The sequence below is a fragment of the Leucoraja erinacea genome, chromosome 26, assembly GCF_028641065.1.
Source record: "Leucoraja erinacea ecotype New England chromosome 26, Leri_hhj_1, whole genome shotgun sequence".
NCBI lineage: Eukaryota > Metazoa > Chordata > Chondrichthyes > Rajiformes > Rajidae > Leucoraja > Leucoraja erinaceus.
In genome coordinates, this window is record NC_073402.1 from 18846228 (window position 1) to 18873346 (window position 27119).

Sequence of the window (27119 nt, forward strand, 5' to 3'; positions counted from 1 at the left end):
CTTATTAAGAGCATTGAAAGTTCACAGTTCTCTTTCAATATTGAATAAATGTACCCTAAAACAGTTTTCTACTCTGTCTCAACACAGTAATGTAATCCAAATCCAGATAACATTACATAATAATAATAAATACTTTATTGATCCTCTCAGGAAAATTCCGATGTCCAGAAGCCCCCAACCAACAAACCCACAGATTCGAAACGAGCGCAGACAGAAAATACATAGAATACACTGTGGACACTACCTGAGAGCAATAAATACTTAAAAAGACCAATAATTAACAATTTAAAAATTAAAAATAGCAAAAATGCATTCCCCTACATCCTAGCGGTCCGAATTATAAAATCTAATGGCTGCAGGGGTGAAGGATCTCCTGAACCGCTCCGTTCTACAGGGCAGGGAGAGGAGCCGGTTGTTGTTCCGAGTGCTCTTTTGACTCCCCAGAATTACATGGAGGGGATGCCCGGGGTTTTTCAGGATGACCTGCACCTTGTGCCTCATACGCCTCTCAAGCACATCCATCCCAGAGTCTACTCTCCCCTCCAGCACTGAGCTAGCTCGTTTAACCAGTTTGACCAGCTTCTTGTTGTTTCTTTCACTAATGCTGTTGCCCCAGCAGACAACAGCGTATAAAATAACACTTGCAACCAGTGTTCTAAAATATGTGCAGCATATCACTACACACATTGAAGGATTTGAGCTTTCTGAGGAAAAAGAGTCTGCTCTGGCCTTTTTTGTAGAGGGAATCAGAGTCGACAGACCAGTCCAGTTTGTTATCAAGGTGCACTCCAAGGTATTTATATGTTGCACCACCTCAATGTCAGCCCCAGCAGCGTTGACCGGCTGAAGGGGGAGCTTGGACCTGCCAAAGTTAACCACCATCTCTTTAGTCTTAGTTGTGTTCAGGATGAGACGGTTCTCTTCACTCCAGGCACAAAAGGAACTGGTCAACTTCCTGTATTCCTCCACCTGCCCGTTCCTTACACATGCCACAATCACTGTATCATCTGAATATTCCTGTACATAGCCACACTTTTAAATTGGAGGTACTAACAAGAATATGTCAATTCAAGTTATTACCATATTGACGCATTTATTTTCATTATGAACAGAACTAAGCTCATCAAGCAAACTAGATTATTCCAAAATATAACAACACTACAAGAGTCAATCACATTGATGGTTGACATTACATACACACTAATTATTTTTATATTAAGCAAAAATAGTTATGATACATACTTCTTTGCAAAAAGCTCACTTTTTAATTGTATGCTGTTGATGACAAGATATCTTCAGGCATAAGCTTTTCAATCAAACTTACCATAAAACTTTTAAAACCAGGGACAAAAGTGAGTAAGTGCAAGAAAACAGTCATGAGATTTCTGGTTACAAAAATGTGCAGGGCCAAACCTGCTCCGTCTGCTAAGTTTGACTGAATATAAAAACATTTAAGGATGAAACTTTAAATAGCGGAAAGACTCAAAGCATAAAATTCAAGTGACTACTTAAAAAAATCTTCACAGGTAAACATATTAAGCTTCTGAGAGCAGACTGAAGCTACAAATAGTTACGCTGGTTGCTTAATCTAGCAAATTCAGGACAGCAAGATTAGGTTTTTAATTTTTGCAGAGAACATCTTTCAAAATAGACATTCCATACAGGTTTGCTCTCTCTGCACCATTCTTGAGTAACATAAAGTCCTTGCATGATTTATTGTTCTTTGCTAGCTCAGCTAACACACATTGAAAGGCAGCAACAAGGTCAAGCTCAACAGACGTGGGGGAAGCTTGAGTTAGCAAATCAAAAATATTATTCATCCACTTCGATTCAATTACATTTTGTGGTAGCCATGGCAATAAAGGTATGCAACTACTAAAAGCTTGCATTCCTAGAAACCAAAGCTCAGAGATTTGATCCCAAACTTCCTGGTATTGCTCAGTCAGGACAATAAGTGTTCTTTGATCTGCCTCTTCCTTTTCAGCCGCATGTGCTTTTGAAAGAAATTGAATTGCTTCTTGGAAAAATCCCCGGGGCACTGCGTTTTCCTGAAGCACTGGAAAAAAAAGATAGCTTTTCAAAATACAAATGACAAGACAACCCAGCGACCAGACCTTTATTGAATATCAAGTACAAGATCAACCACCTCTGCTCAAAAGTTAAATAATGATTTGGCTGTCTCACTTCTCTTCCAACAATCTGTAATTTTTCTAAAGTCTTTCAGTCTTTACGTATTTCTGCTCAGACCAGAAGATACCACAGAGGTCTGTTCCCAAATCCCATATCTTCATTTGACTTTATGCTCTCAGATCCACTATCTTCAAAGTTGACCATTAAGAAGCATATTTTTCTTCACCATTCTACCATTATCTTTGACTTTGGCAATGCATTTATTAAGGTTCTTGCATGGTAGGTTGGTCCGGAAGGTTACATCCCATGGGATGCAGGAAGAGATTGTCGTCTAGATAGAGACTTGGTTTCATGGAAGAAAGCAGTGAGTAATGGCAGAAGATTGTTTTTTGGGCTGGAGGCCTTTGACTGGAAGTGTTCCTCAGGGATTGGTACTGGGCCCATTGCTGCTTCAAAGATTTCAAAGGTCTTTTATTGTCATGTGTACCAATTAAGGTTCAGTGATATGCAAATTATCATACAGCCACACTAAAAAAAACACACACGACATAAAAGTTAAAACAATTTGGATGAGAATGTAGACGGTATCATTTTGCAAATGACACTAAAGTGGTTTAAGGTGAGATAGGAAAGATTTAATAGGAACCTGAGGGGCACCTTTTTCTTCACAGAGAGCGGTGGGTGTATGGAACAAGCTGCCGGAGGAGGTAGTTGAGGCAGGTACTATAAGAAGCATTTAATAGAAATTTGGACAGGTACATGGATAAGAAAGGTTTAGAGTGATATGGGCTAAATGTAGGCAGGTGAGACTAAAGTAGATGGGCATCTTGGCCGGCATGTGCAAATTGGGCCGAAGGCCCTGTTTCCGTGCTGCTTGACTATCTGTCCCAGCTTTACTTTTGGAAAGGCTATTCCTACTATCCTTGCACAATCCTCTTCTCTTATTTAAGAAGGAACTGCAGATGCTGGAGAATCGAAGGTACACAAAAAAGCTGAAGGGTTTCGGCCCGAAACGTTGCCTATTTCCCTCGCTCCATAAATGCTGCTGCACCTCCTCTTCTCTTATTGATTGATTGTGTTGTGATGTGTTTACCTTGTTTACCCGAGGGACTAAAGATGGAAATTAACTACTGGCTACAATCTTGCGTATTACATGTAAATGTTTATTAATATGCACTGTCCCCTAAATAAATAAAATTACAATTACAAATTACAATGACCTCCACCTTCCTATTAAGCTGCATCCTTTGCTGCCTCATTCATTATACATAAACATAGCTTTTTGATAAAAATATGAACAAACAATGAACTAATTTCCATCTCATTGACATGCTTAAGATCATTAAAAAAACGCATGACGCGTTTCAGCTTAAACTTTCTCCTAATGAATATCTGAACATATCTTTCACCAGCACCCAGGAAACCAGTTCATGATATTATTCTGATTAGTCACTGGGGTTACACCCAAAGGTAGGCTAACCATATGTCCAAGCTATACTTCACAGTTACTTTCCACCTTGTAACTTCATTTCTACCTCATATTCATAAAGTCATCTCCACAATTATCACTTTATTTTAAACTTGACCAACATTTTCTGGATTATCTTTCCAAGCTTCAACTATTCATAAGATTTCTATTCAAATCAGATCAGACTCACCTAGAACTTGTCTTCGCTAACCTTTAATGACCTAATCCTTTTGTAATGCATTTCGTTGTCTCTGTACTGTACACTGACAATTAAATTGAATCTGAATCTGATCCACAACCTTTCACTCTCGTCAACACAGTTAAAAATATTGTGAATTACGGCTCCACTGCAAATTTCACCAAGGCACATATATACAGGAAATTTCCTCCAGTAAAGTCACAAGTCAGATTATCTAATCTTCCAACACTGGCTACTTGCTATTAGTTTGTCACTAAACTCGACCTTGGTGATAGAATCTTTACCAATATTGCCTGCATTTGCAGTTTTTTTGGCAACATTTTTCTTCCCCACCCAGCTCCATTACATTCAAAGGCATCCTCAAAACTGGTTTCCATAGTCTTAGCTTTGCTAATTTTTCTGAACTCTTATTCAGCGTTTACTATGTAAAATGATTTAAATTTATTTGCATTAGCATTGTTCCAGTGCAGATGGACATTACTGTAAAATATTGTACAATCTCCATTTTCTAAAGTACAGATATGTTTACATTAGATACAAACTTGGACTTTTGAACAATAATTGAGACACTGATATGTAACAATTTAGCTTTTTTATTTTGTACCTGGAGTGCCAGCCAATATGCGGCTCATCATTAATCCCAAAGTGGTAAAATTAGCAGCAAGAATCAGGTAACTTTGGTTGCAGAGCAGTGAAGGCAAGGATTCCATTAACAAATTAAGTAATGCTAAGAAGCACTCTTCCTGCCTGCAACAATAAATTAAAAGAAAACAATGGGTAAGCAATGTTTAATAAAGATGAATTAAAAACAGAAAATGCTGATATTAATTTTATGAATTGAAGACTTATAATATTGGCAATATTTTACCCATACAAATTTGGGTCAGTTTGGGTCAGAATAAAATTTTGTGGAACCAGTTACTAATATCATTTTTAGTAATGTAATTGAATGAGAAGCCAATGAACTTTCACCAATCATAAACACTGATCCACTTGTAATAATGCATACCCACATTATATTACTTGAATATTTAGTGCTATTGTTATGTTAACCTGTGCATCATCAAGAATCCCGCAGTGCCTCCTCACGGTAACACAGTCAGACAAAACTGTGTGGGGAGCTTGGAGGAACTTTGGCCCCCAGAAATTTCACCTGTGGAAGCTGCGGGAGGGTATGCCTGTCAAGGATAGGCATACCCAGCCAAGCAGGAAATGCAACCATAGGTGAAACATTTCCCTCTACAAACAGGAAATCAAAGCATCATCCTCTCAGATGGACGGATGCTAACTATTTAATGATAAAACAAAAGGTCAATGGTGGCCATCGAAAACTCCACAGATTAACGTAATTAGCAACAAAATAATAGAGATTAGGAAGGAGGCAGGATTAATCCATGCTGTATTTAGACATCACAGCTGGATGCGATGGCAGAATTTTGGTTTGGGGGAAAAAAAAGATTTATCCAACAATTACAATGTTGGACATATATACAAGGATGTGGGGCCAAGATAGAACTGCAAAGGTAGCTGTTGGCACGGATCTATCAGTTTTACCTACGCTGACTCACAACTCACCCCAACATTGAAAGTTGCGAAACTGAATATGCAAGTTAGGAACAGGAGTAGGCCATTTGCCACTCAAACCTACCTACTGCAGACTACCCACAGTAATCTTTCAACTTCTTGCTTGTCAAGAATCAAATGTGACACAGTGGTACTGCCTCATAGCTTCAAGGTCCAGGGCTTAGTTCTGACCTTTGGTGGTGTTAACGTGGAGTTTACATTTTTTTCCATGGGACTCGGTGGGGTTCCTTCAATTGCTCTGGTTTCCTCACTTATCCCAAACATCTGCTGGTCGTTAGGCTATTTGGCTGCTATAAATGAACACTCAAATAAATGGCTAGTGAGAGAATTGGGTGAGGGACAGCATTAATAAGCATGAGAGAATAGATAGCAGGGAATAGGGTAATGAGATTGACATCATTGATTTGTGAACTAGCACAAACTCAATGGGCCAAATGGTACGTCTTAAGAAAATATGGATAATCTCTGGCTCACACATATTCAAAGACTATTACCACAGCCCTTTGACAAAGAGAATTCCAAAATACAACACCTAAGGAGCAAAACAGTACTTCACATATTGGCCATAAATGAAATTATATAAAGGGTCTATATAGATTCTCCCCCAAGAGGCAACATCCCCTCCACATTCATCCTGTCCACATGCTTCTCTCTTCTGGGTACAAGCCTAGTTTGTCCAATCTTTCCTGATGGGAGCCTGGTGAAATAATGATGGGGCTGAGACTTCCTTTATGTTGGCTGCTTTTCTGAGACAGCATAGATGGAGTCAATGGTGTGTAGTCTGGTCTCCATGATGTTCTGGGCTACATCCACAACTCTTTGCAATTTTGTGCAGCCTTGGGCTGAGCTGTTCCCAAACCAAGCTGTGATGCAACCCAGCTGTATGCTTTCTATGGTGCATCTGTAGACATCTGAAAGTCAATGAAGGCATGCCAAATTTTCTCAGTCTCCAGAGCAATTAGAGGCATTGGTGTGCCTTCTTGGCTGTTGCTTCAATGTGCTTGGTCCATGACTGATCATTGGTAATTGTACTTGGGAAAGGATGACAACCATATTCAGAAAAAGTTAATACATTATAAAAAGTGGTCACAATTACAATTCTGTCTTGGGACCAAACAGGAGCAGGTATGCAACATAAACGATGGTTATCTTGCAGAATTATCATTGCTGGAACCTGGCCAAGATGCTTGACATTTAACAGAACACTTAAACCGTGACCCATGGATTAGGTTTTCTTGCAGCTGATTGTGATCAGCAAGCAACATTTAAGCACCTGTGCTCAAGCTGTAAACTGAAACCCAACCAATGTTTTGTTTATTGTACCCAAGTCTAGTTGTGTAATGAATGTTCCAGTTTCTCTTTGTTCCCTCCACTGATGTATTACTTAAATATTAGAGATGTTGTTATAAAGAAGTTAATTTTGGTACTCTTGTGCATTCTTTTCACTATCCTAATATACATTTCTTTTTCAATATTTAACTAATTTTCATCAAATTACAGAGTAATTCTTCAGCTGAGTTGTTTATACCTTATCAGTGCAGGGTCAGTTACTACAAGATTCAGGAAAATTCCACAGGCCGTTCGGAGATTCATCTCTGTTTTATCTGGTAAAAGCTGTGCATTTTGGCAAGAACTGAAGACTTCCCACTGTTGTGTAAAATAGCGGAGAAGCAAAACATGAAACCCATGTGAAATTAAGATTCTCCGAGGAGCATCCTCAACTGAAAGGTGACAAAATCCAGGTAACAAGAACCTGTAAGTAGAGACATATAATCAGCTCTATATTTTAAGTACACCCAAGTATTAAGAAACAGATTCTACCAGTAATCCTCATCTTTTCAAGTAACTCTTGCTGTGCTCCTATGAAATGAAAGGACAACACAAACCTGATTCAGAAGTTAATGATAAAACACAAAATACATATTTTATTTTGTACGCATGAAAAACATTCAAATAATTGATATTTAGCTCCTTGATTGACCCTATTCTGCTATTCAACATGTAATGACCGATCTGCAGCTGTGTACCTTGCCATAGAGGGAGTACAGAGAAGATTCACCAGACAGATTCCTGGGATGTCAGGACTTTCATATGAAGAAAGACTGGATAGACTTGGCTTGTACTCGCTAGAATTTAGAAGATTGAGGAGGGATCTTATAGAAACTTACAAAATTCTTAAGGGGTTGGACAGGCTAGATGCAGGAAGATTGTTCCCGATGTTGGGGAAGTCCAGAACAAGGGGTCACAGTTTAAGGATAAGGGGGAAATCTTTTAGTACCGAGATGAGAAAAACATTTTTCACACAGAGAGTGGTGAATCTCCGGAATTCTCTGCCACAGAAGGTAGTTGAGGCCAGTTCATTGGCTATATTTAAGAGGGAGTTAGATGTGGCCCTTGTGGCTAAAGGGATCAGGGGGTATGGAGAGAAGGCAGGTACAGGATACCGAGTTGGATGATCAGCCATGATCATATGGAATGGCAGTGCAGGCTCGAAGGGCCGAATGGCCTAATCCTGCACCTATTTTCTGTGTTTCTATGTTACCCACATTTTCCTGTATGTTATACATTTATCTGCATTGCTCGAAATGCAAACTATCTGTATCAATATCTAATTTCAATACATGGCTTTTCACAGTCTGAAGAAGGGTCTCGGCCCGAAATGTCACTCATTCTTTCTCTCCAGAGATGTGCCTGTCCCGCTGAGTTACTCCAGCATTTTGTCTACCTTAGAGATAAAATGTGGTCGGAGACAGAAAGACTGATCGGAGAACTGGGAAGGGGGAGGGGATGGAATGACTGGGAAAGCAAGGGCTACTTGAAGTTAGAGAAGTCAATATTCATAATGCTGCCCGAGTGAAATACGAGGTGCTGTTCCTTCAATTTGCACTGGGCCTCACTCTGACAATGGAGGAGACCCAGGACAGAAAGGTCAGTGTGAAAATGGGAAGAGGAGTTAGTGTTGAGCAACTGGGAGATCAGGTTAATCTGTTTCATCTACTATGTTGCCCTTGGCATGTTATAGCCCTATGGTGAATACAATAATTTCAGATTACCAGTCTTATATCAGAATTGGCTAGTTTTGATGCAAGGTCATCCACTAGTAAAATGAACTATTTTTCTTTTAACCTGAATGCAAATGGATATGATGGATATTTCAAGCATTTTCTTTTGTTTTAAATTTCCTGTACCTGCTGCATTCTAGATTTCACCGAGCTAGAATGCTCTTTTGAGGGTTTTTTTTTTTGCCACCGTGCAACTGCCTGCATTCTTCTATTAATTAGATGCTACCCAAAAGCATCTAACACTTGGACAAGTATGTTATTTACCCTATCACAGATTGTGTTTTACTCTTTCCATAAACCTCTACCCTACCCCTCCCCAATCTCGCAGTTTAAAATCCAGTTCTAATGGAGGGTTACCTGGCTCTACAGATGCTGCTGGACCTGCTGTGTTCATGGAACTTTCTGCTGCTATATTTCATGCATCTGGAGCTCTTTTCTTAAATCAATCTAGACGTTTTGGGGGAACTCCAGCAAGTAGGAAGCAATATTTAAGAAGGAACTGCAGATGCTGGAAAATCGAAGGTAGACCAAAATGCTGGAGAAACTCCGTGGGTGAGGCTGCATCTATGGAGTGAAGGAAATATGCAACGTTTCGAGCTGAAACCCTTCTTCAGACTGAACTCAATGTTGCTTTTCTGCTCACCACAACTCTAACTGCTTTCTGAAAATCAAATTCTAGATAGGCTGTAATGTCTTCCAATGAAGCACAGCAAAATACAAACTATGGTCTTTAATCTCCTCCTCAAACGCTGTTAAGCAGCAAACAACCCATTCTTTTATGAGGAAAAAAAATCTGACATGGTCCCAGTCTATACAGGCTTGTTGTCATATTTAACCCCAAGAGAAACTCCCAAACACATAACCCACATCAACACTTAGGCTGCCTATTGCTATTTGCCCATCTCCATCCAAGCTCAGATCATCCGCTACTAATCTGTGTCTTTGTCACAAGGATCTATATCTATATAGCACAGAAATAAGTCTCTAGTTCAGCAAGTCAATACTGACCATAAACCACCCATTACATTAATCCTACATTTATTCATTTAACAAAAATATTCACATTACATTATCATGTTCTTCCCCCATTCACCTGGGAGCAATTTGCTTATCCAATTGAGGTCAGGAACAAACCCTGTCTCTGGTGCTGTGGGGTAGGAGCTCTTCCAGCTGCACCTTTAGAACCAATTATTCCAAAGCATTCTCATGTTTTACCCTCTTAACTTGAGATCAAAAAATTAGTGTCAGTTAAGAAGAGGACAGCAAAGTCCTATTAACTTAAATTGGCAACCGGTTTTAAAATATTCACATTCATCCATAATCTCAGTTTTCCATATTATTGTTAATATTTTTCAACTCCCTGAGATATACAAGTGTCTCCAATATAGACACAAAATGCTGGAGTAACTCAGCGCACAGGCAGCATCTCTGGATGGAGTTTCGACCTGAAATGTCACCCATTCCTTCTATCCAGAGATACTGCCAGTCCCGCTGAGTTACTCCAACATTTTGTGTCTACCTTCAGTTTAAACCAGCATCTGCAGTTCCTTCCTACTACGTTTCTCCAATTCTGTCCTCCCGAGCTTCAATAACCTTCAACATTTCTCAATTGGAAATCCAGCCTTTACACGGCAGAGATCCAAATTCTGGAATTTAGCATGTCTCCATGTTATTATTGTTGCGATTGTAAAATTACAGCTGAATTTTCATTCAGGATAAGAGTAAAATTACACGACCAGTTTCTGAAATAGACCATAAAATGTTATATTGCAATTTTTTTTTACCTCAAAGCATCCCTCGACCAGGTTTTTGCCTCAGAACTATCCGTTAGAGAGAGTTCTTTTACTTCATTGTCCACGTTATCTGATCTAATTGGACATTCAAACAGAACCCGAGCATAATGAATCAGAAAAGGCAGCACATCACAGACTTCCTGTTTTAATGCACAAGTCTCTTCAGCCATCCATGCACCTAATACTCTGATCGAGGCAAACAGAAATGGGTCTCTCAGTTGTTCTTCTTTCACCTGCGTTATAGGAAGAATTTTAAGGTAAAAACCAAATTGATTTAGTTACAACTACATTTTAAAAAGTGAAATAGAAGTAATACATTCCCATTAAAAGGAATTATTGAGAATATTTGAAGTATAATGCAATTAACTATAAAGGAAAGCTTCTAAACAATAAGCCACTGATAGGAAATTCTGCTTGGCTACATAAATAAATTGTGGACATGGTGTCTTATTCTTTTCTACACCAGAACACAGAAAATTACATAAGATTTAAAAAAAAATCAGCTTTGCTGCACCCTAAAGAGAAAATGCACTCAGAGCAAATAACATAATTGAAGTTTCAACTCTAGCTGTTTATTATCGAAATTCCACCCTTTACCATAGGCTGTATGAAACTCCATATACATTTGATAGCAATTCTACTTCCCATGGATATTTGTCATCAGTCTATTTTGATTATAGCCATAAGCCAATGTTGATGTTTGTTTACATTACATGCATGGCCAACTCAGCTATCCAAACTCAATCTGAGGTTTTGGTCATTTCTGGTTTTTCACACAGTCTAAAGCAGATTCAAAACACATGAACGGTAAATAATCCAATCATTCCCCCCAACTGCTGCCTCTTATTCTGATTAAAAATATACTGTCTGGTGAATTCTACTATTTGCAGTACATTATTTAATAAATATTGGATCACCAAATCACAATTATACATTTTGCTGTACAAAATGCATTCATTTAAATAACATTGTTATTAAATTTGTATTAGAATTTGCATTCATCAAATATTAAAGCAAACCAATTGTACATTTGTCATGAACTGAAAAAGGACACACAATCTGTACAATGTAGCATACAACCATCTGCAGTTTTATGCAAACGTGTAATTAGTCCTCTTGCCAAATTTATATAAAGTATAATTTTAAGAGTTCTATTAAAACCAAAGAGATAATGAACTATGAAAGCATCAGAGCTGTGGAATTAAAACAAATCTCTGATAGTTGGGTGCTCTTCAATACAGAAAAAACAACCACAGGAAGTGAAAGACATAAGTGGAGTCTATTCAGCACATTAAGTTCTGGGCTGGGCAAAAAAAAGTTACTCGGTTTAATCCCGACTTCCAACACAGGTCTGTAACCACATAGGTCGTAGTTATATCTGTATTCCAAGTATTATTCTGAGGCAGCAAGTTCCAGACATCCTAAGTGAAAGTATTTTTCCATGTCTCCCATCTAATGTTTTGAAAAATATTGTAATCCATATCTGCTGTTTTGGACCCGGCAAAGAGAAATAGGTGATTCCTATTTATTCCCCCTCAATCCCTCAAAATGTATACACTTCAATTAAGTCTCCTCTGTTCCAAATTAAATCAGTCTGTCACATTTTATCTCGTTTCTACAAGTTATTGTTCTGTAACAAAGCTCCTCTAACCTCCTTCCCCCAACATAATCACAATTTTTTAATATGCTGACCAGATTCATGATCTAACACTGAATAAGATTCTAGTGTAATTTCCCTACAGAGAGAGAGAGGGGGGGGGGGGGGGGAGTTAGAGGGGGGGGGGGGGGGGGGGGGGGAGGGGGGGGGGGGGGGGGGGAGGGGGGGGGAGGGAGGGGGGAGAGAGGGGGGGGGGGGGGGGAGGGGGAGAGGGGGGGGGGGGGGAGAGAGACCGGGGGGGGGGGGGGGGGGGGGGGGGGGGGGTGGGGGGGGGGTGGGGGGGGGGGGGGGGGGGGGGGGGGGGGGAAGAGGGGGGGGGAGAGAGAGGGGGGGGGAGAAGAGGGGGAAAGACCGGGGGGGGGGGGGGGGGGGGGGGGAGGGGGGGGGGGGGGGAGAAGGGGGGGGGGGAGAAAAGGGGAGGGGGGGGGGGGGGGGTAAAAACATTAATATCTCCGCCATTTTTCATCAACGGGAAAAATCCTCGGCACACATGCGGCGGATGGGGGCTCTGAGCAAGGTGGCCAAAAATGCAAATGACGGCCGTAGGTGGCGGCGTTCTCTCAGAAATCGCTGCACAGAAGGCCAAAAGGTTGAGCATTTATCTCAGCAGAAGCCAATTGATAACAGTCTTCCATTCACAAAAATATCAATCCACTTTATTCGTGGCAAATCAATTTTAGATCTAATTCGCCAACATTGTCAGATCCCTGAATCTTTTATATGTTGACTAGTTCTTTATAAATGGAATCTCAAAAACCTTGTTAAAATCTGCATTACAATAAATACATAGGCCTCATCATCCATCCCTGATCAAAAAGTTGAATCAAGTTGGAGTACTGAGTACCATTCCGGTCAACCTGCTATAAGAAATATGTAATTAAACTGAAAAAGATGGAAAATACAGTTCGAGAATATTATCAAGTCTGAGAAGGTTGAGCTACAAGGACAGCACAAGTCCTCCACCACTCCTCCCCCCAAAGGTCATAAGAGGCTGGCCTTGTAGAGGTCATAAGAGTGGCCTTGTAGAGGCCCCAGAATAGCATGAACTAAAACCAGTGGGCATAGATTTAAGTTGAAAGGGGAAAGTTTAAACAGAGATCTGTCAAGGATTTTTTTTTTTTTTAATGTGAAAGAGTCATGTACACTCATTGCCTCTTACACAACTGCATCCTAGTTAGTGTCAAGGTACTACAAATTCCCCCGCTATTACTTCACAGATCTGTACATACAGTGGGGCAGCTGGTAGAGCTGTTGCCTTAAAGTGCCAGCAACCTGGGTTCAATCCCGATATCAGGTGCTGTCTGTGTGCAGTTTGCACGTTCTCCCCGTGGCCACGTGGGTTTCCTCTGGGTGTTCTGGTTTCCTCCCATATCCCAAAAAAGATGTTCAGGTTTGTAGGTTAATTGGCGTCTGTAAATTGCTCTTGTGTGTGGGGAACAAATGCTAAAGAAGGATATCAGAATTAGTGTAAAAGGGTGATTGATAGTGGAATGGTGGGCTGAAGGACCTGTTTTTATGCTGTATTTCTAAACTAGAAAATGGAGACAAAGGATAAAAATTTAAAAATGCAGTAAATTCATATGAGAAACCCTTTTCCACACCTCACCTGTTTAATATAGTCAATGATCGCTCCAAAGGCCTCCACCATTATTGCAATTAATTGTCTACTTTCAGCTTCGGTTAAATGGACTTTATCGCCAAGCACACAAACCATCATCCCAAACTCAATTATACTGTAGCATGCTGTGATGACATCTGGTTTAGAGTAAGCTGCCTCTAGACTGGGATCTTCCAAACAAATCCGAACTTCCACACAGGCCAGGTTCACTAACAACGATAAGAATTTGCTTCTTTTTTCAGCATTTACTGTCATAATCCAGTCTGTGCCATAAACAGCCAACAGGAGCCCAGCAAGTTTCAGTGCTGGGTCCCTTTGTGAGATACTCAATTTACTGCTTAGAATACTGAAGAGACCAATATAACAGTTCTTCAAGCATGTGGTGAAAGTTGGATCCTCTGTTGGATCCTCAGATGGGGTGGGTAGAAAATGCTGCATCAGGTTACACAATTCAAATTTCTGATGACCTTGATCTGTAGCAAACTGTTCACTAAGTATGTTGCGCACCTTCAGGAGCTCTGACTTACAAGTGTTCCAGCATACTTTTTCCATTGCATTCAGCAGGCAGACAAGAAGATACAATGCCTTCTCACAGCCATGACATTGGTTTAGGTAAGCACGACATAATGCAAACACTGTTCCTTGAGTTATTAAATGTCTTTGTCCTTCAGGAGAAGAGGATATTGCCTGAAGACACTGATATGAATCTTCAATCATTGATGTGAAGGTGGTAATATCTGCTCCAGGTTCTATTGATGAACTGACAATTTCATTGAAAATGGGAATTGTATTTAACATTTGAGGGTGAGAAACCATTTCTGGATTTGTGGAAAAACATGCAAACAGAGTCATGCCCAGAGCTCGGAAAGTTAAATTGGGACAACCACTGGGTAATTCCTTGGTGATAAGGAGTCGATTTGGGAAAGCGAATCCAATAGCATCAAATATCCGTCGCCGAGAGTCTGCATCAGTTTCACCTGCCTTCACCACTTTGGTCACCTAAAGTGAATAAAAAGCAATCATTTTATTTATAAAACATTCATATACAGAAGGTCAGCAAGTGGTTTGCAATCATTTGTTTGGTTCAATGATAGTGATCTTCAATTTTCAAGCTGAAACCACAAACTAAATCTCAGAACAGAGTTCACAATTTCTAGATTACCAGTCCATGCAACAATAACCAAAATGTAACCTTATATCTGCATAATACTGGTAAATCTCTTTGGATACCAAAATTAACATGTCCTATTCAAACCTGTCTGCAAAAAATTCAAACATTTTTGTCGAAGCCTGCACAGAACCAAAATGTAATTACTCAGTTGGAAGAAGGGCCCCAACCCAAAATGTCACTTATCCATGTTCTCCAGGATGCTGCCTGACCCACTTAGTTACTCCAACACCATTACCCATTCCACCAGTTAATGATAGAATGTTAGAATTGTTTTTAAATACCATTTTGATTATCACTTCCTAACTTTGCCCATCAACACCTCTACCTCCTTAGAAGATTAAGGAGATTTGATATGTCAACAAATACTTTCTTGAACTTCTAGAGAAGTACAGTAGACAGCATATTGACTTGTTGCATCACGTCCTGGTTTGGAAACTCGTACGCCAAGGAATGAAGATTGCAAAAAGCGGTGAACACTGTCCAGTCCATCACGAGAATTGACCACCCCACCATCAAAGGGATCTACAAGAGTTGCTGCCTCTAAAAAAGGGAAGCAGCATCAGAGACCCAGACCACCCTGGTCACACTCTCATTTCACTCCTACCATCAGGAAAGTGGGATAGGAACCCAAAAACTGTACCATCCAGGTTCAGGAGCAGCTTCTTCCCTACAACCATCAAGCTATTAAACGCTACAACCTCCAAATAGGCACCAAACAACAGACTTGGGGGCATTAATTTTGACTTTGCATTGCTATTTATTTATTTGTCCATTTGTTTTTATAGATTGAAGTTTTTTGTTGTTTGTTATGAGATCACAGAATACTGTTTGTATATCTGTTGTGCTGCTGCATATAAGAATTTAATTGTTCCATTTTGAAACATTTGACAATTAAACACTCTTGACTATTACCTCAAACTGAATTGTAAGCAAATTACATAGAAAATTAAGTTATCTGCCTAATGGAGTGACAATTCATATAGCAAAATAAATGCAATATTTGATAAAATGAAATATAAACTCAATTCATACATTGAAAAACTCTGTTGGAAAAATCTCATCTAACATTGAGTTAGTTACAACAGAGAACAAATCCAACCAAATTTAAGCTGATGTATTCAAATATTCTTACCAGTAAAAGTGCAGCAAATTGTTCACTATCATTCTTTGCATCCTGTAGAACCTTAAGACATCGTTCCAGTGTTCTATTGCTTGACTGACTTTCAGTCCCAGTTGTTTTGTCTGAATTTGACGCCATTTAAAGCTATCTGAATGGCAGTAAAAAAGAAAATGGGCAAAAACTTCAAAGAATGTTATTTCAAGAAAATGGTAAATACTATGTAGAATTGGAGTACATGCTGACAAAACAATCCAGATAGGTAAATGCAAGGTGACCCCAAACTTCCAGTTGCCAGCCACATTAATGCCCAAAATAGACACAAAAAGCTGGAGTAACTCAGCGGGACAGGCAGCATCTCTGGAGAGAAGGAATGGGTGACGTTTCCGGTCAAGATGTTACTCAAATGTCACCCATTCCTTCTCTCCAGAGATGTTGCCTGTCCCACTGAGTAACACCAGCTTTTTGTGTTTATCTTCGGTTTAAACCAGCATCTGCAGTTCTATCCTACACATTAATGTCCAACTCTGATCTATCACTCTGTAGCCTCATGTACGATCACAAATTAAGCTTCAGGAACAAAACCTCATTCGCTGTCTAAACATATTGCAGCCTTCTGGATTCAACATTGAATTCTACCATTTTGGGCACAACAGGTAATTTGATTTCTCAGTCTAATGCATTTATCTGTGGATCCATTAACTCAGTTTGAAGATAGACACGAAATGTTGGTGTGACTGAGAGGGACGCAGCATCTCTGGATAGAAGGAATGGGTGACGTTTTGGATCAAGACCGCCTGAGTTACTCCAGCATTTTGAGTCTATCTTTGGTGTAAACCAACATCTGCAGTTCCTTCCTACGCATTAACTCGGTTAATTTTGTTTTCATTTGTCTTTCTCTGGGACTGGATAGATACATGATATATATCATCAGTATTCCAGTGTAGTTTTAATAAAGACAGCAGTGTTCAAAGATAAGTGAGTGTGCAAGTACAAGTTATGGTTATAATGTAGATTATTAAGAATTCAAAGCACCTTCCAATAAAGGCAGCATATCTGCAGTACGACATGCTGAATCTTCACTCCTGCCATCAGGTCTGAAAACTGTAACATCCAGTTTCAGGAGCAGCTTTGTCCAAAACAAAATCACAAGGCTACGACAACCTCCAACAAAGTTCCGAACGACATAGACCTGGGGGCATTGTTTTTTATCTTTGCATTATTATTGCTTGTATTTCTATACACTAAGCTATTCTTTCCTTGTCCATAATGATGTTTACAGAGTACTATGTTAACATGCTTAATGTGCTGCTGCAAGTAAGAATTTAATTATTCAGTTTTCGAGACCCATGGTAATAAAATACTCTTGACTAAAAGCAGGTAAACTAACTTTTGGTTTGACATCACCACCTCTTAGGGTCTCCCAACAAAGCTGCGGACCCTCACTTGCTGGAGCGCTCACCTCGTTATGATGAAATACTAAACCAACAATAATGGTTGTGATTCCAAAGCATGAAGTCGCCGGTTAAAATGAAAAAGGAGGGGAAAAGAGCAAACCAAAGATCTTATAGCGCTATAAGATCTTTGGAGCAAACCACACAGAACAAACCCACCTGGTCCTCCACGCACCATCCGGGAACAGTCAACTCTCACCCCGAACGTCGTTAACCAATCAGCAGCTGCTTCTGCTTCCATTCTTTCGGCCAATGGGAACACGCGTGACTTCCCGGTGCGCAGCAAAGCAACTGTCACCTTTCACCTCAACAATCCGAACCAATCAGGGGCGCTTGTATTCACAGGACCAGACCAATGCGAACGTGACTCATCGCCAAGCAACGGTTGCTAGGCGCCGGTTGGAGGCCCAGGCCCGGTTCTGTAGAAGGGTCTCGACCCGAAACGTCGCCCATTCCCTCTCTCCAGAGGTGTTGCCTGTCCCGCTGAGTTACTCCAGCATTTAGGGTTATCTTCGGTATAAACCAGCATCTACAGTTCCTTCCTACACGTGTCGTGTTGGGCGCCGGTACCGTCAGTAGCAACATGACATAACATTCTCTTCTGGAGTAATTTAGCGAGTCAGGCAGCATGTCATGGGTGTTTAAGAAGGAACTGCAGATGCTGGAAAATCGAATCGGGCCGAAACGTTGCCTATTTCCTTCTCTCCATAGATGCTGCTGCACCCGCTGAGTTTCACCAGCACTTTTGTGTACCTGTCATGGATAGGTGATGTTTCTGGTCCGGAGCCATCATCAGAGACCCTCATTGCCCTTCCAGTGGTTGCTGGATTCCTCCCTCCATTACTATGAGAGCAGCCACATGACAATGGCGCTGCTATTGACTTGCGGTCGAAACAATGGCGCAAACATCTTGTTTCATACGTTTAACTTCCCCCCGATTGTTTTTGTTAACATTGCATGCATTTAAATGACGTTTTCTCAATCTAATGTATTACTGATGCACTGAAGGTTCTCGACCCGAAACGTCACATATTCCTCCTCTGTCCCGCTGAGTTACTTCAGCATTTTGTGTATGTCTTAGCTGTAAAACAGCATCTGCAGCAAAGATCTGCAGTTGCTTCCTACACACTGATGCATTACTTGTTGGTGGGGAATAAAACTCCCGCCTCCTCCAGACCCCTTACCTGCTCCTCACGGTTTCTAGTCGCCGTGTTGCATTCTCTCAATAGCAATCTAAATGGTTCTGGGTGTTTTTCCTGACCTGGTGGAAGAACGAGGTGATGGGTATTTGTTGAAGGGCGGAAATAATTTATTAAAAGTCTCTAAGTGTATTTCTGAGGCGGATGTCGGCCGCGGAAGTGACGCTGGACGGTTTGCGATGCCTCCCTCCCCGTGATCAGAGAAACGCGCACACAGAGGGGAGGGGAAAGTCAGGCAAATACACACAGGCACCGAGAAACAGAGAGAGAGAGAGGGGAGCAGGCAGGCACAGGTACCGGCGAGCACCCACCCACCCACAGTGGGGATTCACACAGACACAGACACAGAGAGGAAGACAGGCTCTGTTAGGCAGAGGGAGGCACAAGAGAGAGGGCGATTCAGACAGGGAGAAAGGTAGAGAGAAAGTGGGGAGAGCGAAGGGGGTTGACTGGGAGAGGGAGAAGGTCCGGAGAGCTGAGTTAAGCTGCCCTCCCTCTGCTCTCAAAAGGGAGAGTAAGGAACCGTCAGCGAAAGTCCGGTGAAATCTAGAATAAGACACTGGGGAAGAGAGATACAGAGAGCCGGAGGCTGAAGAGAAGTGTGATGATGGGAACAGGGCAGTGAGAGACCGGAGATCCGGGTCCGGGCCCAGCGCATCTGCCGGCAACAAAACGAGGAGGAGTCTGGATGCAGATTTGACAGGCGAACATCGTCCGGAGGAGTCTGAATCTGAACAGGGTTTGTAGAGGCCGAATGCTTGATGTCGGTTATACGGATGCGACTGCGTTTACAATTCTCTAAGACAGACGTGTCTTTAATGCAGAGTTCTGGGGTCGCAGTGTCGATTCATATTGGCGAGGTTATTACCTTCGACTGTCTAAAGCCCAAGACTGCCATATGGCATCGGCTGCATTTTCACTGACCGGAGTTGTGAGTTAGTAGAGGCCGAATATCGATGTGTTCAACTGGCAGACGAAATCCGCTTGTTCGCGGCTGAATGTACGCGCGGTGTTGTTATAATGGATTTAGTTTTTAGATTTGATGAGAGTAATGCGTCAGTTGTTCAATAGTACGATTGAAGTTATTCTGCAAGATAGGCAACTATTGGTGTGAGAAGATTTGACTTAATACTTGCAGTGATATAAGGTTTTACATCTTTAAGTTTTTGTCTGCTTTATGTACTGTCCATGTTCCCGTTTCTGCCAGTGTTTTACAGTCAACAAATACCACTACTCAGGCGAGTGAAGGCAACAACTAACTAATTAACTCACTTGACAATCTCTTTGACTGAGGGATCAGTGTTGACTAGGGCACTCATATGTCCCCTTATCCTTTTAGTTAAGTGTCGTTGGAATCTTGGCAGGCAATGTTTAGTTTAAGGGCTCACAAATGAAAGGCTTCCGACGATACAGATCTCACCTGCACGAGTGTTTTAAATGTAATGATGTTCGCAGGCCGAAAATCAAAACAAACTGCTGATGGTGTTAATCCGGCTTCAGCGAAGAGAGACACCAAATTAAAAATTCGGATCAGAGATTTTCCTTCAGAATTTATAAAGTTAAAAAATGAAAATGCCTTTAAGTCGTAGAGAAGGGAAGATGTACAGAGCACAAAATAAAACGTAGAGTAAGTGTGGCGGGCAGATTGGTCCTGGTTGAGATAGGGTGATGAGAATTTATTAATTGCAGACAGTCTGGGTGAGATAAATGAAAATGCGTGGAACGTGATCGGGAAGGGGAACTGAAAATGTGAAATGCAATATGCTGGCGATGTTGAAAACTTGAAATTTGATTAACTCTTCCGTCTCCAACAATAAACACTTTCCTTTTCACTGCATCTTCTTATACAGCTGGGATGATGCAACAGCTGCCCTTTTACCTCTTTAGAAGCATAGAAACAAAGAAAATAGGTGCAGGAGGAGGCCATTCGGACCTTCGAGCCAGCACCGCCATTCATTGTGATCATGACTGATCGTCCCCAATCAATAACCCGTGCCTACCTTCTCCCCATATCCCTTGATTCCACTAGCCACTATTTGCTTCCCAACATCCACAGGCCGAAGCATTGTTTCTCAGTGAGGCACTAATTGGATACTATTTCTCTACCTTACATTAAAGATTTGGTAATCATTTTACAGCTGATAATAGGTGTTGCAAAAACAAAGGTCAAAACGACACTGACCTTTCAGAGCTTTAATTTTCCATACCATTTCCACTTTGACCTGTAGCCTTGGTCTCCTACATTGTTACGAAGTCCAGAACTAGGGGCCACAGTTTAAGAATAAAGGGTAGGCCATTTGGAACTGACAAGGGGAAAACCCTTTTCACCAAGAGAGTTGTGAATTTGTGAAATTTTCTGCCACAAAAGGCAGTGGAGGACAATTCACTGGATTTTTTCAAGAGAGAGTTATATATAGCTCTTAGGGCTAACGGGATCAAGGAATATGGGGAGAATGCAGGAACGGGGTTCTAATTTTGGATGATCAGCCTTGATCATATTGAATGGCGGTGTTGGCTTGAAGGACCGAATGGCCTTTTCTTGCACCTATTTTCTATGTTTCTGTATTTACAGATGCAAGTTGGAGAGACAGCAGCTCATCTTCCAACATAATGTATTACTGCCCTGAAGACTTAACTACATTGTTAAATTCAATGTTTTACAGCCTCTCCAGTCAGCATTAGAATTGGCTAGTTATGAAAAGTTATTACCATGTAATTATAGATTTTTTTTTCTCTCCTCGCTGATGCTTTATGCCCAGCATTCTGTTTTTAATCACTGATATCTTAAAGGGAGGTTTTAATTGACAGGGTTTGTAATTGACACAAGTACACTAATGAATGAGCAAAATTGAAATTTTCCACCAAAACAAATTATTGAAGAAAATTGAAAAATATACCAATTGATATTTTAAAATTACTTGCTATTGATTAATTGATTTTGAGTTTCAAATTGAAGAAACTGATGGATGAAAAATCTAAATCTTGATATTGATGTTGACACAATACACTTTTTTACATTTCACCAGTCAATCAATAAGACATTATCAGTCCCTGAATGTTTTTGGAGTAACTAAGAATTCTTATTGGATTATTTTGGAAAATAGAGCACTCTTCAAGATACGGTTGTAGAGTAAGAACCTTTTTGTGATAAGATTTATTATAAACTTTGCTTTCAACTATGGCCTGTGATGCAATTTTAAAATGTTTTTGAAAAGTGCATGATGTGAAGGGATGTTTTGTTTTTGCCTTTTGGTCATACGTTTGTGGATTTCTTGAGTGTTTTGACCACACTCAGACTACTTATCTATCACAAAAGGAAAGGTGAAGGAACCATTTCTTCAGAATTAAAAGTTTATGAATTTCATGCTGATCATCCAATGTGGATCTTCTTCCTGTACGTTCATGGGCTAAATTTCAATGCTCCTCTAGCCAAGTATAATGGTTGAAACCTAACTCAGTTATATGAACATATAAATTAGGAGCAGGGGTGGGCCACTCAGCTCCTCAAACCTGTCCTGTTGTTTATTAAGATTGTGGTTGGCCAGATTTTAAACTCGGCTCTGCTGTCCCATTTGTAAATGTTCTCTTCCTTATTTACTTGTGCCTTAATGAGCCTTGCTTCCACTGCCCTTTGAGGAAGAGGATTCCAAAGATTTGCAACTCTGAGAGAAGAATTTTTTCTTCCAATTGTCTTAAATGCTTGCTTTCAACCAGTAATCCCTGTATCCTCTCAGAACAGGAAACATTGTTTGGAGACACAAGAAACTGCAGATGCTGGAATCTTGAGCAAAAAAGATTGACCTGAGTAGGGGAAAAGAAGGCTGGAAAACCAAGGCGGGGGCAGGACAAAACCTGTACCCCATACCCATATCTCTCCCTCTGGCTGGACATTTCACACCACATCTTCTCTCTCTATCACATACCATTTTGTCTCCATTTCATCTTTAGCCTTGTTTGCTTAATCTATCAATTTTCCAATCAAACCTCTCACGTCTTAATTCACCTATCAATTGCTCTGCCTTGTCCCACCCCAGCTTCTCTTTGCAAGCTTTCCCCCCTCTATTCTAATCAGTCTTAAGAAGAGTCCCAATCCAAAACACTGTCTGTCAATTCCCTCCACAGATGCTGCCTGACCTGCTGAGTTCCTCCAGCATTTTACTGAAACATTTCCATAGTTCTTGTACGCAGTGAGTTAATGAGGAATTGGTGCAGAATGTGAAGAGCATTCATGATATGAAATATATTGAGGACAGTAGAAATATTTTTGTTTTTTAGGATTGTGATACCTTGAAGCAATGTTCTTGTGTGGTGCAGCACTTTTCAAAATGCATTTTGCTGATGAGATTTGTTTGTAAGATTAAAACCAATTTGAAAAGATGGGCTAATTAAAAGCTTATTTGTAATATCTTTTCAAGTTTGCCCTTCCTCTTCTTCTTCTTCTTCTTGTCAACAATGTATTCTTCTTCTTGAAGAAGAAGAAGAATACATTGTTGAACTCCTAATTGCACCCTGTTGTATGATTGCTTAGAATGGCTTGCTAAGTTGTTAAGAATCAATGTTGTCTGAAGTGTTTCAGATGACACCAAGATAAAAGAGCAAAACTGGTGAGTCAGATCTGCAAGGTTAAAAGCACATCCTTTTTAAAAGTAGGATGCCAACGACTTTATTGCACAAAATGATTTAAAATGTGCACCATGGCCTTTGTAATGTTGTTCATAGATGGTATTTTTGGTAACTCCTGAAATAATTTATTGTGGATGGTCAATTGGTTATCAATAAAGTAGGCAAATCCTGTGAGCAGATACTGTGATATTTAGATGACGGACAATCCCTGCCATGTGAAGTAAAAAAAAGCAAGTAGAATTTCAATACAAATCATGTAATTCAGTTGACAGAACTAGTCATGCATTGTTCTCCTTCATGATCCTTGCTGCTGGCAAAATAACATTGACCAGAAACAATATTTAATAAAGTCAATGCATGAATCTTACTTGCACATTAAATAATTTTAATTTAGGCTCCATTTCAAGAATGAAGGACTCTTAAAATCAGGTTATATTAATTAAAGGAGCTTATATTGTTGGCTATAGTATAAATGTATCATTGTTTTAATTATGAGAGCCTTTCACTCTGTGTGACTTCTCATTGTGTATGGTCTCGTGGTTCATTCCACATGTCTAAACGTTTTAAAGTGTGATGAAACTAATCTTTTACTGTACAGTACCAAAATATTTCATCAGTCTTATTCTTTTGACATTTTATTTCTCGGTAAATCAAATTTCTAATACTCAGTATTCTATCAAATTCATTTCCAGTTCCATTTGTATGTTTGTCAGAATTGATTCCATCTGCTGAATTTTGATTGTGTAGTGTGCCTAGTCACAGATGTTGCATCAGCCTAGAGGTTTTTAAGGGTTTTTCAGGCTAAGTCTCACTTAAGAATATTCATTTCCCTTGTATTCCTATTGATTTTGATGATAGCAGTTACCAAGAAAAATAAACTTTATTTAAGTAACTTCACTTTGGTACAGTACTATAACAAAATTCTAATTGTTTTCAAATCTCTGTGGCATTCTCTGCCACAGAAGGCAGTGGAGGAGAATTCACTGTATGTTTTCAAGAGAGAGTTCGATATAACTCTTGGGGCTCACAGAATCAAGGGATATTGGGAGAAAGCAGGAACAGGGTACATATTTTTGATGATTATCGATGATTATCATATTGAATGGCGGTGCTGGCTCGAAGGGCCAAATGGCCTACTCCTGCATCTATTTTCTATGTTTCTAAATCCTTCCATGCTTTGGCCACTCTTCCAGTCTCTGTATGCCTTTCCAGCTTTGATGTCTTCAAAAATATCTGATCTTGCCCAATCCCAAAACATTAAAATATTTAATTGATCCACTGTCATTAGTGGTGCCCTGATCTGCCACCTGCCCTGATATCATTGTGCAAGATTTATGTTATTTTTGTTACAGTGCTGTTGTAAAGGATGTTATGAGTTAACAGTATTTTGGAAATGGAAGCTTTGTTGTTATGACCCGCTAATGCAAGTGAAAGGTCAGTCTAGTTAATTAAAAGATCAACAACCAGATAATTATCAATGTGTAAAACAGCTTTGAGTCTGAGTTGATTAAACAAAAAAAAATCTTAAAAGCCATTTTTCCCAATATATAAATGTACTTATTTTTCTTAGGAAGTAAAATTCTTGGGGAAACTTGCAGTCCCTCATTCTCGAAGATTTAAAAAAAAACTTTGAATTAGTTACATTTTCCATGTTAGTACATTTTAGTGGTCTAGTACTATTGCCATTTTCCAATAGCTCTTCATTTTGCAGAATGTGGGGTTGTTTTTGTTCATATTTTTTTCTCTTTTTTGTTTTGTATGGATATATTGACATTTGGTCTGTTCTTTAATTTAATCAAACTCTGTAAAGCACTTTGGTTCAAATACTGGTTTTGTTGAAAAGTGCTATATAAATAAAGATTATTATTATTATTATTATTATTATATCTTTTTCAACCTCTAGTGAAAAATGCCCCCTTGGCCAATAAGGTGAGGAGGTAAACACAAAAATCCGGAGTTACTCAGTGGCCAAATGCTGCCTGACCCACTGAGTTACTCCAGCTTTGTGTGTCTATCTTTGGTGTAAACAAGGATCTGCAGTTCCTTCCTACACAATGTGAGGAGGTAAATGGAATGGGATTGATTGGAATGCTCTGAGAGCTGGCACAAGCTAAATTAATCAAATGGATGCCTTCTATGTTCCAAGAAAACATGCAAAATAAAAATATGAATATGTTTTCTGGAAATGTGGTTCCTGTGTAATACAGGGAATATGGCAACCTAATTGAGTGCGACAATTCCCACAAATAACACTGACATTAAGGATCAAATCAGATTGCTTTTTTTTTTTTTTTTGTTTTTGTTTATTTTCTTAGAAGTACAAAACAGTACAGTGGAACCTAATTTTAGGTGCCAACTATGTCATACCGTAATCCATTATATGTACAACCTCTAGTTTTATGTTATGAGAAGGAAGTAAGCAAGACAAGAAAAAGAAAATAATAGAAAGGGGAAAAAGTGGAAAAATAGATGGTAGAGAGTAGAAAAACGTGAAGTGTGTATATAAAAAATAAAAAAAAGTGGAAAGTAGAAATAGAAGAGAAGGCCCCTTAAAAGAGAATTTTTCAAATCTGTATTCGGAGATGTAGATCTATCCACGTCATGCACTGAAATCAGCAATCTTTACGGTACCGCTGCATCACATGATTCCATGATTGGAATGCTCTGAGAGCTGGCACAAGCTAATTTAATCAAATGGATACCTTCTATGTTCCAAGAAAACATGCAAAATAAAAATATGAATATGTTTTCTGGAAATGTGGTTCCTGTGTAATACAGGGTAATACAGGGAATACGGCAACTTAATTGAGTGCTACAATTCCCACAAATAACACTGACATTAAGGATCAAATCAGATTGTTTTTAACCTTTTATTTGATGCATAGTTATTTTGAAGGAGCTGAAAAAACTCACTACTTTTTTTATGGTTAAGAGAATGTATGTGGCTTCAGTAATTACATTTTTTGCTTTGTGGATCATTACAGTCGTGGTGTAGGTTTTCTTATGCAAATAGCCAGAGTTTGTATCTAAGGCATTATAATTAGTAAAAAATCCTACTTAACAAATTAATAAGTATTTTGCTATTCTCCATAATTGGGTTGCAGTTTCATTTCACCTTTCAATAGTTAACATTATTGGCTAACATTACAGATTTATTTGTGATTTAGAAAGAAAGAAGACTGAAGCCAAGCTAGTTGTGAATGTGAATAGGATCTTTTGTAATCCATCTGTGGGCTAAACTATGTGCAGTATCTCGGAGTTCTCTTATGCATTGAGTCCAGTGTTATGTATTTGTTACCAATGGCGTAATTAACTGAATATTGCTTAATGCAACTTAAACATCTGCCCAATTTATTAACCCTGTCACTAAGAAATCTTTATTTGTGTCATTGTCCAAAACCCCTTAATTTTATAAAGAGCTAAACAGAAAATAGCCAGTACATGAAAATATTTTTTTCACTTGCCACTGTCGCTATATTCAATTTTCTGTGGCAAAGTTCAATTTTAGGAATAGTTGATTGAATGAGAATTTTCAGCTTTGCTGTAATTGTCTGACATTGCAAAAATATGTGTTCTGTGTTCTTTGCAGGCAATTGTTATCTTCAGTAACAAGGTGACCATGTACAGGAGCCAGAAAAACCTTTCAGTCCCAGCGATGTCTTCTGTAATAGTTTCGATGTTCTTTAGGCGAGCATGCGTTTCAAAGCTTGGGGACCTGTTGTACATCTGCTTCTATCTGACCATATTGAGTTCATTTACAAGTAAGTTGCACCCTCTGATCTAATCACACGTGTTTCATTTTATTGCAAGCAGTTTTACACTGAAATCTTAACATAATGCAGTTCAAATTCAAAGAACTAATTTATTTGTTTTTGATGCACAACTGTTTTCAAGAGGCAAGAGTGTTTTATTGTCATATGTCCCAGATAGAACAATTAAATTCTTACTTGCTGCATCACAACAAAATATGTGAACACAGTACATAAACGAGAGAAAAAAAGTTCAGTGTGTGTATATACACATACACACATACTCAAAAAACAA

The 27119-nt window shown here is 39.5% G+C and overlaps 2 protein-coding genes across 5 annotated transcripts in view; one reads left to right on the plus strand and one right to left on the minus strand.

Annotated features, from left to right (window-relative positions):
* Nucleotides 1-1242: 1242 nt before the first annotated feature.
* On the minus strand, nt 1243-18575 carry ncdn (neurochondrin). Of its 2 annotated transcripts, none has more exons than XM_055656296.1 (7): nt 18438-18575; nt 15815-15950; nt 13500-14510; nt 10228-10469; nt 6910-7134; nt 4402-4544; nt 1243-2056 (listed from the first exon to the last, which is right to left on the minus strand). In XM_055656296.1, the coding sequence occupies exons 2-7, from the start codon at nt 15938-15940 to the stop codon at nt 1620-1622; spliced, it is 2184 nt and encodes a 727-aa protein (XP_055512271.1). In that variant the 5' UTR covers nt 15941-15950; nt 18438-18575; the 3' UTR covers nt 1243-1619. The 2 variants fall into 2 exon arrangements, with proteins under 2 accessions (XP_055512271.1, XP_055512270.1); XM_055656295.1 differs by lacking the exon at nt 18438-18575 and adding an exon at nt 17413-18160.
* Nucleotides 18576-18720: 145 nt separating this feature from the next.
* LOC129709741 (dyslexia-associated protein KIAA0319-like protein) overlaps nt 18721-27119 on the plus strand; it is a 71455-nt gene continuing 63056 nt past the window's right edge. The window contains exons 1-2 of one of the 3 annotated variants that reach the window (XM_055656294.1): nt 18721-19191; nt 26665-26836. In XM_055656294.1, coding sequence (XP_055512269.1) covers nt 26695-26836 — 142 coding nt within the window. In that variant the 5' untranslated portion in view covers nt 18721-19191; nt 26665-26694. Of the gene's footprint in view, nt 19384-26664; nt 26837-27119 lie in introns of all 3 variants that reach the window. The other 2 variants (XM_055656292.1, XM_055656293.1) reach the window with 2 other exon arrangements.

What these genes read in the sequence shown, in the direction of transcription:
- ncdn (XM_055656296.1), bottom strand. Translation starts at nt 15,940, where the DNA reads ATGGCGTCAAATTCAGACAAAACAACTGGGACTGAAAGTCAGTCAAGC. An exon ending in TGGTCGAGGGATGCTTTGAG is followed by an intron (nt 7,135 to 10,227) that starts GTAAAAAAAAAT and finishes CTCTACTTACAG; the next exon opens with GTTCTTGTTACCTGGATTTT. An exon ending in ACTGACCCTGCACTGATAAG is followed by an intron (nt 4,545 to 6,909) that starts GTATAAACAACT and finishes TTATTGTTGCAG; the next exon opens with GCAGGAAGAGTGCTTCTTAG.